This window comes from Carassius gibelio, chromosome A19 (assembly GCF_023724105.1).
Source record: "Carassius gibelio isolate Cgi1373 ecotype wild population from Czech Republic chromosome A19, carGib1.2-hapl.c, whole genome shotgun sequence".
In the NCBI taxonomy this organism is placed as follows: Eukaryota; Metazoa; Chordata; class Actinopteri; order Cypriniformes; family Cyprinidae; genus Carassius; species Carassius gibelio.
The window spans coordinates 14,218,920-14,233,435 of record NC_068389.1 but is presented as its reverse complement, the minus strand read 5'-3'; the positions used below and the strand labels follow the sequence as shown (position 1 = coordinate 14,233,435).

General features: G+C 38.5%; 1 protein-coding gene across 1 annotated transcript in view; it reads left to right on the top strand.

Moving 5' to 3' along the window:
• Window positions 1-14,516, top strand: part of LOC127935277 (CUB and sushi domain-containing protein 2-like) — a 266,910-nt gene that overhangs the window by 235,580 nt on the left and 16,814 nt on the right. The window contains exons 50-57 of the mRNA XM_052532988.1: window positions 1,390-1,575; window positions 1,829-2,023; window positions 2,334-2,507; window positions 2,609-2,782; window positions 2,892-3,065; window positions 5,173-5,361; window positions 5,493-5,666; window positions 11,291-11,473. Of these exons, the coding sequence (XP_052388948.1) occupies window positions 1,390-1,575; window positions 1,829-2,023; window positions 2,334-2,507; window positions 2,609-2,782; window positions 2,892-3,065; window positions 5,173-5,361; window positions 5,493-5,666; window positions 11,291-11,473 (1,449 nt within the window). The remainder of the gene's footprint in view (window positions 1-1,389; window positions 1,576-1,828; window positions 2,024-2,333; window positions 2,508-2,608; window positions 2,783-2,891; window positions 3,066-5,172; window positions 5,362-5,492; window positions 5,667-11,290; window positions 11,474-14,516) is intronic.

Genomic DNA, 14,516 nt, shown 5'->3' with positions numbered 1-14,516 from the left:
ATCCACTAAAGCAAGCCTCCACTGGGTCTACCGTTTTGCAGTCTCAGAAGTGCTGCGTTTTATCACCACTTCCTGGCTAACAAAGGCCTCACCTGTGAGAGAGGTGGATTTCTATTTGACAGGAATGGTGTGAGATGCCTTAGGCCAAGAGCCTTTGCGCTCTATTGAACACACTGAACGTATTCGTATTTCGTATTCAAAGTGGGTTGACTCATGACTGATTGAAAGTTGAGTATTGAGAGAAAGTTGGATATTAAATCCATTATGTGCCAGTCATTAGAAAGAAGAGGCATTATAATGACTTTTGAGACTGTAGATGACTATAGAGGATAGTATAGGGGTTACTGATCTGTACTGGACATCAGAAGTTTGTAGGTTCAAACAAATGAGGGGAAAATCATGAAATGATCAGTATTGTGGCCTTGAGAAAAACACTTAACTTCGGGTTGATCCAGATGAGTGTACATAATAGTATAATAATATAATAGTATAATAATATAATAATAGTATAATAGTAAATCGTACTAGATAGAAGTGATAGCTAAATGACGAATTAAGATGATGGGAGGAGAGGAGGCAGAAATAGTGTCGTTCAAACTTTTAAATCAGCTGTGTCATCCGGTTGTGGGTGTTCTGATTTGACGCATACAGTGGTGCCAAAACGTATTTAGATAATTAAACAGTTCACAAAAATGTTATTGGATCGGATTAAAAAAATAAATTGAATGGGCAAAAAAATTATACTAGTATTTATTTGTTTGTTTTAATTTGTTTTAGTTTAGTTTTTTATGTTTACTTTTATTTTTTTATATATTTATGTTATGTTTTGTTTTATTTTATAAATGTCGGTTTGTTTAATGATGCATTCAATTCAACTTTTTTTTTTCTTTTTTCTTTTTTTTCTTTTTTTGTTAGGCTTTTGTTTTGTTTTTGTATTTTGAAAATACAAATTTGAGTATTTCTACAGTATTCGCCTTTCTTTTTTTTATGGATGTTAATTGATATTTTACTATCCGTGACATTGATCTATATTTACTTATAACTGAATTGTCCTAATACCTGTTGAGGCCAGAGAGATTGTTGTGTTCATATTGTTTACTGTAGTTTGTATATTCAGGTTCTCTCTGTGTCCTTTAGTCCATGTCCAGATGTAATCTACATCTTGGCTTGTGCCCGTTGCTTTCTAGCTGCTCTTATTTACCTTTCCAGAACCACTGCAAGCTTGTGTTTGCACAGTCGCATTGCTGCTCTTGGTGTGTTCACAGAGTTTGTTTGCACTGAGTACCCTTTGAAGTATGACAGCGAAAAGAAATAGGCTGTTTCCTTGGGGTTTTGTGAGAAAATACTTAAGTCTGTGTTTTGAGGTCAGAATCTTTCTCTCCTTCCCAGTTGTTTCATGTGGGATGCCCCTTGCCCCAGTGAATGGCACTGTCATCGGGCAGGACTTCACTCTCGGCTCTAGAGTCACATTCTCTTGTAATCCTGGTTTCCGATTGGCCAACGCTCAGCCTGTGTCAACACTTTGTCAAGAATCTGGAAGGTGGAGCCCCATGGAGCCCCGCCCTCGCTGTGTCCGTGAGTTCATGAGCACCGCAATCAGCTTGTTCTTATTTACATAAAAGACTGATAAAAGAAGGAAAATATCAAATGTGTATTATTGTGTTAGCTATTTAAAATTCTTGAAAAGTCTTAGGCCACATTTAATCTTGAATTCAAACATTTGTTTGAACATGGAAATTAAAGGAACCATTTTGTTAAAATGAATCAGAAGAAAGAATTATTTAAAAAATGTTAATTTAAAAAACTAGTTTTAACTTTGATACTTTAGCTGTGACCTGCCCTGACATCAGCCACTCCGCAGTGGATCATGGGAGGTGGAGGCTTATTTACGGCATGCAGAATAAATACGAGGCCATGATGATGCTGACCTGTGACCCTGGATATTTCTACAAGGGTCAAAGGGTCATCCGCTGCCAAGCTAACAGCACCTGGGATTACCCTGAGCCAAGACCATCCTGTGAAAGTGAGTGCAAAATAGATCATAGTGGCATCAAGACATATACTTAGAGACCACAGCATTTTCAAATTATGATTTAATTTTTATTTTTGGTAACTCCTGGCCCTACAGAGGATAAATGATTTGGAGAATGCAGGAAATTATGATGATTTTTACTTTTATCTAGTATTTTATGATTTAATTTTAAGTAAAGTTTGAAAAAAAAAAAAGCTAGTTCTGGAATTTCAGAACTTGAAATTCCAACGGATGTTGTATTCAGAATAAAAAAAAAAAAAAGTACAAATTACAAATGCATTCTTCATCTGAATTTGTCTAGTCATTTCCTGTGGTGACATTGGAACTCCTCCAAATGGGAATAAAATAGGAACATTAACCGTATATGGAGCGACTGCCATTTTTTCCTGTAACACTGGTTATACTCTGGTGGGCTCCAGAGTGAGAGAGTGCATGTCCAATGGCCTGTGGAGTGGAGCTGAGGTCCAGTGTCTTGGTGAGTGGCTTTACTTCCCTTATGGGACTTCTTAATCAATAAATAGATAAAATATACCCTTATGTGATCAAATGCGCATGTACTATGTTTTTCTTCAACAGCTGGACACTGTGGCACACCGGAGCCTATTGTGAATGGCCAGATCATAGGGGAGAATTACAACTACAGAGGCAGTGTCGTTTACCAGTGTAATCCTGGATTCCGACTCATCGGCGTGTCCGTTCGCATATGTGAGCAGGACCACCGCTGGTCCGGAAAGACTCCCGTCTGTGTCCGTACGTGTTGCTTACACAATCTGATTCAATGTTTTTTGACAGTTTTATGCCTCTGGATATAAAATAATCATGTAAATTGTTATTAACATGTCGCTCTGATGTTCTGTAGCCATCACCTGTGGACATCCAGGCACCCCAGCTAATGGTGTGACTCAGGGAACGCAGTTTAACCTTAACGACATTGTGCGTTTCGCCTGCGTCACTGGTTATGTTCTGCAGGGTGCAATCAAGTCTCACTGTCAGCCCAACGGCCAGTGGAGCAACGCTCTGCCCAAGTGTAAAAGTAAGTCCTGTGTGTTAAAGGTGAGTGGCACAGATCTAGACAATAACAGTCTATGCAAATCTTTGTGTAATTTGAGATGTTCAATTTAGAGTTGTTATATATAAGCCAAAATGTGCCATTATGTTTTGGAAACAATTACACAAGTTATGAATCACTCTGTTACTTTATATTTGACTCTTTGAAGTTGCATCATCCCTCCCCTCAACCCGTCCCTCTCTTTAGATTATAAATGTTTTTTTAATTTGTCTGAGGAAGTTGAAGTGGTCTGATCATATCAGTCACAGTCTCCTCTCCATCATGGTCCATCATTAGCACTGAGTGTGGGAAGACGCCCGTTTAATGGCACAAAAGGAGCCGGTAAAAAAATGCTACGAGCTCGGAGCTGCATCAATCAGGCCTCTGCACAACCCTGCTAATCAGCACCAATTTGTGTCTGAGTGAACCACTTCTATCTCCAAAATGGCCTCCTAAACCACACAGATGCGTTGGTTAGACTTATATCTGCAGATAATTAAACCACCTCTCCTCAAAAACTGCCATTGGCCAGCGGAAGCATCAATTTTAATATTGAATTACGGCCAAGCACAAATAAACATTGTTTTCCCTAGTTCTTTCATTTTTCATTTTTCTTTCTATTGATTTTATTTCTGTATTTATTTTTAACTTGACCATTTCAATTTTTGTTTTAAAATCAAGCTGGTACGTTTAAGTTATAAATGGTTGCATCATAGAAAATGGCTTTGGCTGGCTCTACTAAGAGCTATTAAAGGCATTAGCATGCATTTCTACTCTGGAAAGTCTGATTCTGTTGAGAAGTTGTTCCTAACGGAGGGATTTTAAGGGAACATTGCTGGCCTGAAAAAGCAGAAGGGACACCCTGGAGTCAAATGAGTAAACCGGTTCTCTTCATTTGGCTTCACCGTTTCCCCATAATTGCACATTGAATGTCGAGTGTGTTCAGCTAAATTTGTTAGAATCAGTTGGAGTACTCAAACAAAACACAGGTTAACATGATGGCCTATATCTTTGCTTTAGCCTACTCAGGTGCACTTGCACTTTAATGTATATTTTGTTTTCTTTGAGTACGTGAACAAATACAAATATTTTTTATTTATTTATTTTTTTGGCTCATGACTAACACACCACCGATATGTCTCCATCTCTCGTCTCTCTTAGCCCGGTTCATGTCCTCAGCCAGACCGTGCGCCAGACATTAATGAAGCAACTGTTTGTGTTTATGCGGTATTAAATATTTACAGAAGTTTTTCTAGAAGCCTTTAATCTTCTATGTAAATCATCTTTTTCTGAGGGATTTTTTGCGTTGAAAATTGTTTGGTTGGAAATCAGGAAAAATGAACTGTGCCCATTGGCAGCGTCGTTTATTTCACACAATTCACTAAAGAAATAGCACAAATCAATTAATGGCACAAACAAGGCCAAAAATGAATGCTTAATGTGGTTTGCATGCCACAGTTGCTCATTGTTTAGATTGGCTGGTCATGGAGGATGCAGCAGACTTTACTAGGATCGAACAGGAACCACAAATATAGAAATTACACTTTTCTCCATCATGTTAGCATGTAATGTGATCATTAAATGATGAATTACTGTCACCAAGATAGAAATGTACACAACAATCTCTTTTAAATTAAATTATGCCAACAGAAAAAAAAAAGTTTTCAGCTATTGTGCTCACCAAGGCTGCATTTATTTGATAAAAAAATAGTTCAAACAGTAATATTATGAAATAGTACTGTGAAATATTATATACTGTAAAATTTAATTTATTCCAAATTGGTGCTCAAAAAATGTATGTATTATCGGTGTTGAAAATATTTGTGTGTGTAACATTTTTGTGGAATCAGTGCTAAATTTTTTTCAAGATTCTTTGATGAATAGAAAATAAAAACCTAAAATATTTTTTTATGTAACTTTTGATCCATGTAACACATCCTTGCAGAATGAAAGTATTAATCACTTTAAAAAAATAAAAATATATATATTCTTACTGACCCCAAACCTTTGTATTGCAGTGTGCTTCTCAACAGTATTCTTCATAACCTTCTTTCTCTCTGTATTTCTCTCGTCAACTCTATCTGCGTCTCAGTTGTGAACTGCACTGATCCGGGACATGTTGAGAATGGTGTCAGACAGGTCCTGCCCAGCGGGCCTCATCGTTACAGTTTCCAGACCGCAGTTTCTTATAGCTGTAACCCTGGATACTACCTGCTGGGCACCAGCACTCTGAGCTGTCAAGGCGATGGCACATGGGACCGCTCCCTACCCAAGTGCCTCTGTAAGTCATCTTAACCTGATAAACCATCACTCAAATAATTTTGTAACCTACTTCACGCTGAATTGTGTATGCACATGATCTGATAATGTGCACTGTAGATTATGTTTGGGCTTTTTTTCTGTCTGCCACAGTGGTCCTGTGTGATCGTCCCAGCATGCCTCCATATGCACAGATCTCGGGGGACAGACGCACAGTGGGCTCCGTTATCCGCTTCAGCTGCATCGGCCAGCGCAGCATTGTGGGAAATACCACCCGCACGTGCCAGATGGATGGCCAGTGGACCGGCTCCCTGCCACATTGCTCCGGTACTTGAAATCTTTTCCCTATTCAACACGTTCATTCTGTCTGTTTTTATATATATATATATATATATATATATATATATATATACAGTATTGTTCAAAATAATAGCAGTACAATGTGACTAACCAGAATAATCAAGGTTTTTAGTATATTTTTTATTGCTACGTGGCAAACAAGTTACCAGTAGGTTCAGTAGATTGTCAGAAAACAAACAAGACCCAGCATTCATGATATGCACGCTCTTAAGGTTGTGCAATTGGGCAATTAGTTGAAAGGGGTGTGTTCAAAAAAATAGCAGTGTCTACCTTTGACTGTACAAACTCAAAACTATTTTGTACAAACATTTTTTTTTTCTGGGATTTAGCAATCCTGTGAATCACTAAACTAATATTTAGTTGTATGACCACAGTTTTTTAAAACTGCTTGACATCTGTGTGGCATGGAGTCAACCAACTTGTGGCACCTCTCAGCTGTTATTCCACTCCATGATTCTTTAACAACATTCCACAATTCATTCACATTTCTTGGTTTTGCTTCAGAAACAGCATTTTTGATATCACCCCACAAGTTCTCAATTGGATTAAGGTCTAGAGATTGGGCTGGCCACTCCATAACATTAATTTTGTTGGTTTGGAACCAAGACTTTGCCCGTTTACTAGTGTGTTTTGGGTCATTGTCTTGTTGAAACAACCATTTCAAGGGCATGTCCTCTTCAGCATAGGGCAACATGACCTCTTCAAGTATTTTAACATATGCAAACTGATCCATGATCCCTGGTATGCGATAAATAGGCCCAACACCATAGTAGGAGAAACATGCCCATATCATGATGCTTGCACCTCCATGCTTCACTGTCTTCACTGTGTACTGTGGCTTGAATTCAGAGTTTGGGGGTCGTCTCACAAACTGCCTGTGGCCCTTGGACCCAAAAAGAACAATTTTACTCTCATCAGTCCACAAAATGTTCCTCCATTTCTCTTTAGGCCAGTTGATGTGTTCTTTGGCAAATTGTAACCTCTTCTGCACATGCCTTTTTTTTAACAGAGGGACTTTGCGGGGGATTCTTGAAAATAGATTAGCTTCACACAAACATCTTCTAACTGTCACAGTACTTACAGGTAACTCCAGACTGTCTTTGATCATCCTGGAGGTGATCATTGGCTGAGCCTTTGCCATTCTGGTTATTCTTCTATCCATTTTGATGGTTGTCTTCCGTTTTCTTCCACGTCTCTCTGGTTTTGCTCTCCATTTTAAGGCATTGGAGATCATTTTAGCTGAACAGCCTATCATTTTTTGCACCTCTTTATAGGTTTTCCCCTCTCTAATCAACTTTTTAATCAAAGTACGCTGTTCTTCTGAACAATGTCTTGAACGACCCATTTTCCTCAGCTTTCAAATGCATGTTCAACAAGTGTTGGCTTCATCCTTAAATAGGGGCCACCTGATTCACACCTGTTTCTTCACAAAATTGATGACCTCAGTGATTGAATGCCACACTGCTATTTTTTTGAACACACCCCTTTCAACTAATTCAACTAATTGCCCAATTGCACAGCCTTAAGAGCGTGCATATCATGAATGCTGGGTCTCATTTGTTTTCTGAGAATCTACTGAACCTACTGGTAACTTGTTTGCCACGTAGAAATAAAAAAATATACGAAAAACCTTGATTATTCTGGTTAGTCACATTGTACTGCTATTATTTTGAACAATACTGTATATATATATATATATATATTAGGGGTGTAACGGTTCACAAAATTCACGGTTCGGTTCGATACGATACACTGATGTCACGGTTCGGTTCGGTTCGGTTCGATACGTTTTAGATACAGCAAAATGTAAAAACATCTCAACTTTTCAGAATGCCGCAAGCGCACCGCGGGTCATGTGACAAGAACCAACCAATCAGCTTCATCCTTTCCCGTAACAACGTTGAGAGCTCAGCCAAGATGAAGGAACAGCTGATCATAGTTGTATATGGATTGCAATTTTGAAATAAATTCAGTAGCAGAGCTACTGCAAGCGATTTTTAGAGCTGCAAATCCATTTATCCTTCGCTGAAATTTCCGCGTCTCATGGAGAGAGCACGTCATTGTTGCTTAGCAAAGACAGACGCCTCAGGAGAAAGACGCGCTTAGCGTTTTCCATGCGTTTTTAGGCACGATATGTGAACGGCCCCTAAGGCGCTCGCTCACTCAGCACGCGCTGAAGGCTCGTTGCAAAATGTCTAATGCATTTAACAGACCAGAAATATAAGATCCTAAAATAACCAACAGGTCTGGTGTTTGGGTTGGATTCCCTGTAAGCTATAGTTTCTAAATGCTGCAGGGATAGTTTGCTGCGTGCATGTTTCTCCTTTTTTTCGTCTTTTCCCAGATAGTACTGACGCATATATCCCAGATATTCCCGCTGTTTTTTTTTTTTTTTTTTTTTTTTTTTTAATCCCGCTGGTGTACCCTGTCATGTTGCAGATGCGACATACCGTTGTTTATTTATCCACCACTCTCTTGCCATCACCATTATAGCTTAAAGGGAATCCAAAGTGCACCCAAACACCAGACCTGTTGGTTATTGGAGGATCTTCTCATTTCTAGTCTGTTAAACGCATTGGCTATTTTGCAACGAGCCTTCAGCGTGTACTGAGTGAGCGAGCGCCTGCTGAGTAGCCTAACATAAACATATAAGATGGTGCTTTTTTCTTCTTCGGGAGTGTCAGGGGCGTTGCCTGTTACGTTGTTTGGGTTATTGGGCTACCTTGTTGAACGCATATCATTATATTTCTTTCTCTCTCTTTTTTTTTTTTTCAAATATAATTAATTACTCCAACGAACCGTTCGGTATACATAATGCGTACCGCGTACCGAACCGAAAGCGTCGTACCGAACGGTTCAATACGAATACGCGTATCGTTACACCCCTAATATATATATATATATATATATATATATATATATATATATATATATATATATATATATATATATATATATATATATATATATATATATATACATATTTAATTAAACCTCCTATGTTTCTGTAGATATGAAAGAGACTCAAAGATTATCTCACAAGGGAATGTAAACTTATGAGAAAAGGGGAATATTTTTGCCAATTATATATAAGAAAAAAAAAAAAAAAAAAATATATATATATATATATATATATATATATATATATATATATATATATATATATATAATAAAGACTTCTATTCTTTTAGCTGGCTCTCTACAAGATTTTGTTTCTGTGGGATTTTTTGCCAATTCATTCAGTAGGGTATCTATGAGGTCAGGCACTGATGTTGAATAAGTCCTGGTTCACAGTCTCCATTTCAGTTCATCCCAAAGGTGTTTGAGGGGATTGAGGTCAAGGCTCTGTGTAGGCCAGTCAAATCTTTCACACCAAACTCATCCAACCATGTCTTATGAACCTTGCCTTGTGCACTGGGGCACAGTCAAGCTGCTTTAGAAAAGGGCCTTCCCTAAACTGTTTTCACACAGCTGGAAGCATAGCATTGTCCAAAATGTTTTGGTATGCTGAAGCATTAATTAAGATTTCTCTTCGCTGGAAGTAATGGGCCTATCTCAACCCCTAAAAAACAGCCCCATAATATTATCACTCCAACAAACTGACACAGGCAATGTGCTCAAACCCACACTCACCCATCAGACTGCCAAACAGAGAAGTGTGATTCATCACTCCACAGAACACGTTTCCACTGCTCCAGAGCCCAGTGGCGACATGCTTTACACCACTTCATCTGACACTTACAATTATACTTGTGATGTGAGGCTTGCATGCAGTTCCTCGGTTATTGAAACCCATTCCATGAAGCTCCCACCGCACAGTTTCTGGGCTAATATTACTGCCAGTAGAAAATTGGAGCTCTTCAGCTGTGGAATCAGCAGAGGGCTGGCAACTTTACACACCATGCTCCTCAGCACTCAGTGACCCAACTCCATACAGATGGTCTTCCGCTTTGTGGCTGAGTTGGTGCTGTTCTTAAACGCTTCCACTTTCCAATATTACCACTTACAGTTGACAATGGAATATCTAATAAGGATGAAATTTCACAAACTGACTGATTACAAAGGTGGCATCCTGTCGCAGTACCACGCTTGCATTCACTGAGCTCTTCAGAGCATCCTATTGTTTCACAAATGCACAAATTTTTATACACCTGTGGCAATGCCTCTGGTTGAAACACTTGAATCCTGCATTCAATAATTAAGAGATGCGTCCAAATATAATTTTTTTCCATATAATGTGTATGTAGAGTGGGGCATTGGCTCCATTTTTCCCATTTTAGATAGCACCATCTCTAAGGTCTCGTAAGCGTGTGAGATGATGTATCAGTGGCCTCAGGATTACAGTTCAAACCAGTGGGTGGTAATACAATATTGCCATCTAGGCAGTGTCCAGAAGAGCAAAGTGTGTGTCTCCTCATAAACTGGTTTAATCTTCTCATATTGGGCTTGGCGACACAGACTCCCACATGCCTGCCCTGCTCCACTATAAACACATCAGTCCATTGCAGTCCTCAGATATGCTAGTAGAGCTTTATCCCTGACTGTAAAACCACTGACAGGTTAATGTCACAATTCATTATTTTCTCAAAAGACTTCTTTTAATGTATTTTATTTTATTTATTTTTTTTAAACATGTTGAGGTTAATAACTGGCCTGTCAGTGTGAGTTTCTGAAGACGATATGCTGTATATAAAAAGTAGTATTTCTTTAGTATGCACTGCACCCTTCACCAATAGACTCACCGTTCATTTTGAACCTATGATTTTTTTTTTTTTTTTTTTTTTTTTGGAGCATTACCAGAGGATATATAGGGAATAGAAAGATCGTTTTTAAATGCATCAGTGAATCAAAATAAGAGGATTTGCTGAAGAACTCCATGGAGTGCACATGTCAGCATTATGAGCGGGGAAATTAAGGGAAATTTTCTGTCCCTGGTGCTTTCTTATCCAAAGTAAATTATCACCTAAACCAAGACGCTGTGATGCCTCTTTTTTTATCTTGTTTGCCAGGTCTAATGCGAAGAGTTGTTCAATAAATATGAATGACATTTCTAATCATCTTGTGTAAATCACAGCTAACCTCTTTAAATAAAAATCTAATGTAATAGAGAGCAAGTTTGAAAGTCCTGTTGGGCATCAAGATAGTAATTTTCCGGTCATTCGCTGTCAAAAGATCTAAATTGGACTGGTTTGAGGGTATTTTCATTTTACATAGACACAACACCAAGGGTTTGAAACCCATGGTACTTGTGGTGTATAGACAACTCCATTGATTTTAACAGGAGTGATTTAGTTTTATTGAGTTTCTCCACACCTCATGTGTCCATTGGGTAAACAAGCTGTGTCTAAAATCGCTCACTTATCCCTGTATTGTACATTAAGCACTTATTTTATTTTACTTTAAATTAATGGTATTTTTATATTTTAAAAAGCCAATGCAAAATTATAAAAGTGAAAATTGATATTAGGTGCCTGATTTAAGATATACCTATTTATTGTTAACACTGCTATATGAAAAATAAGTATTATATATAAAAAAAAGTGTCCAAGTGCTCATATTAAGGTTTTTTTTTTTTTTTTTTTTTTTCTCAGGTGATTCTGCTGGAATGTGTGGGGACCCTGGCGTTCCAGTGCATGGGATCCGTCTGGGAGAGGAGTTCTTCGTAGGGAGCATTGTACGATTCAGCTGTGAGCCTGGCTACGTTCTGAAGGGCTCCTCTGAACGAACCTGCCTGGCTAATGGGAGCTGGGTGGGCATCCAGCCTGAGTGCCATGGTAAGAAAAATGTAACCTGGGTGGTCTGCAGAAGAATGCTGCTGAACGCAGATGATCAATCTCTTCCGCTACACGCAAAATTGTAGCCTATGCAAATTTTTTCAGCAAGTTATTTCATAGCAATTTGATTCTCCACACAAATGTCCTTGTATATAAACAAAAGAATGAGATGGAGACAGACAGACTCAGGAAGAAAGTTGTTGGCAATAAGTTATTTTCATCTTGATTGGTTCCCATCTGTAGCTTTAAAGTGGCTCAGTACAGTTGGGGTGTACACATGTTACTTCCACACTTACCGTGTTTCCTTTCTCTCGACATGTTGAACACTATATCCAGTCAAGTTGCCCAAATGACTGTTCCAGCTCTGCTGGTCCCCTGGAGTCTGGGCTGCTGTGTTTGCACTCTCTCCTTCTCTCTTAAATAGCATTATTATTCTGCTTGTGTTGTTTTGTGTAAAATGCCTGCAGAGTCAGGCTGACAACCCAAAGAAAGGTTTGTCAGAGAAGCAGAAAACCCAGGTTAATTACCCATGTGGAGATGCCTGTCATTATTTTTAACCCTGCTTTTTTAACACCAGCCATTTGTTTTATCTCAAAATGTTTTTAAGTCACCTCTAAACAATCAAGATATTTTTAGTTTTGCATCTACTACGTATCACTCTGTCATCTCAGTCCCTTTCCACTTCCAAATGTTTGTGGGTTGAGTGTTTGAAATGTGTGTGCTTGTGTTTCTGCTTAAGTTTGTGTTTCTCTTATTGATTTGACCCTTGGGCTATTGTTATCCATGCCAGTTCAGCAAACTGTGGTGGCTTAAAAGGTGGACTCTCAGAAAATGCTGACGTTTAAAGAGAACAAATCGATAACTGCCTAAAACCCCTCTCATAAATTTGCATCCTGAATACAACATAAAAGTTAATCCTCTGAAAGTGTTGGGGTAATCAAGATTACTTTTTTTTTTGTTTGTTTGTTTGATGTCCTAACATTTACTTATATGAGGAAATAGACTGTTCTTTTCAGAATTGGTGTGCTTTATATTAATATATATTAGGGGTGTAACGGTTCACAAAATTCACGGTTCGGTTCGATACGATACACTGATGTCACGGTTCGGTTCGGTTCGGTTCGATACGTTTTAGATACAGCAAAATGTAAAAACATCTCAACTTTTCAGAATGCCGCAAGCGCACCGCGGGTCATGTGACAAGAACCAACCAATCAGCTTCATCCTTTCCCGTAACAACGTTGAGAGCTCAGCCAAGATGAAGGAACAGCTGATCATAGTTGTATATGGATTGCAATTTTGAAATAAATTCAGTAGCAGAGCTACTGCAAGCGATTTTTAGAGCTGCAAATCCATTTATCCTTCGCTGAAATTTCCGCGTCTCATGGAGAGAGCACGTCATTGTTGCTTAGCAAAGACAGACGCCTCATGAGCGCTTCTGCCCGAGCGCTTTGGAAAGGAGGAGAAAGACGCGCTTAGCGTTTTCCATGCGTTTTTAGGCACGATATGTGAACGGCCCCTAAGGCGCTCGCTCACTCAGCACGCGCTGAAGGCTCGTTGCAAAATGTCTAATGCATTTAACAGACCAGAAATATAAGATCCTAAAATAACCAACAGGTCTGGTGTTTGGGTTGGATTCCCTGTAAGCTATAGTTTCTAAATGCTGCAGGGATAGTTTGCTGCGTGCATGTTTCTCCTTTTTTTCGTCTTTTCCCAGATAGTACTGACGCATATATCCCAGATATTCCCGCTGTTTTTTTTTTTTTTTTTTTTTTTAATCCCGCTGGTGTACCCTCTCATGTTGCAGATGCGACATACCGTTGTTTTTTTATCCACCACTCTCTTGCCATCACCATTATAGCTTAAAGGGAATCCAAAGTGCACCCAAACACCAGACCTGTTGGTTATTGGAGGATCTTCTCATTTCTAGTCTGTTAAACGCATTGGCTATTTTGCAACGAGCCTTCAGCGCGTACTGAGTGAGCGAGCGCCTGCTGAGTAGCCTAACATAAACATATAAGATGGTGTTTTTTTCTTCTTCGGGAGTGTCAGGGGCGTTGCCTGTTACGTTGTTTGGGTTATTGGGCTACCTTGTTGAACGCATATCATTATATTTCTTTCTCTCTCTTTTTTTTTTTTTTTCAAATATAATTAATTACTCCAACGAACCGTTCGGTATACATAATGCGTACCGCGTACCGAACCGAAAGCGTCGTATCGAACGGTTCAATACGAATACGCGTATCGTTACACCCCTAATATATATATATATATATTTATATTATTTCACTACAAAATAATGGTTGTAAATTCCTGAAACGTGATGGAAAAAAACTAAATAAACATAAAAACTAAGAAAGCAAGGAAAAACATCCTACATGCAAATAATTAATCAAATACTGTTTTTGCTATCCAAACTATGCAAATATCACATAAAGCAAAAATAAATAGGCTCATTTACTTTTAAAATTGAGCATTTTTTCTAATTGACATCAAAAGTTCTCTATCCGGTGAAATTCATCCTCTTCTTGCTAGAAAATACACAAAACATTATGCCGACCACAATACGTGATGAATTATTGCTGCCCAAAACATGATACCATTCTAATTTAGGTTTGTATAATAATCATATTTGGTACTGTGTTGGGTCACCACTTGATTTCTGATTTAAATGTGAATACTGATGCAAAATCTCAGCCAAAGGACATTGGTATGTAATAATTACAGATGATAACATGTTTTCTGTTATTTTAAGCTCAGTATTCACCACTCAAGTGCTCTGTTTTCATATTGGCAAGTCTCCAGTGCTCAAACCTCTAGCCCATATTGGATATGTCCATGGTTTTGAGTGTGTGCCCATCTGTTCTTTATTGGCAAATACCCATGAATAAGCTCCATCTGCCCTGTCCTGGGGCAGAGGATTGTCTAATGTATGAAATCTCCTGCAGTAAATGTGTTTATTAATTAAACGCTAAAATTAACAAATAACTGTCCAGATCGGAGGAGGGCCATGTCCAAGATTTGTGTAGTTGCCTAGTTGTGT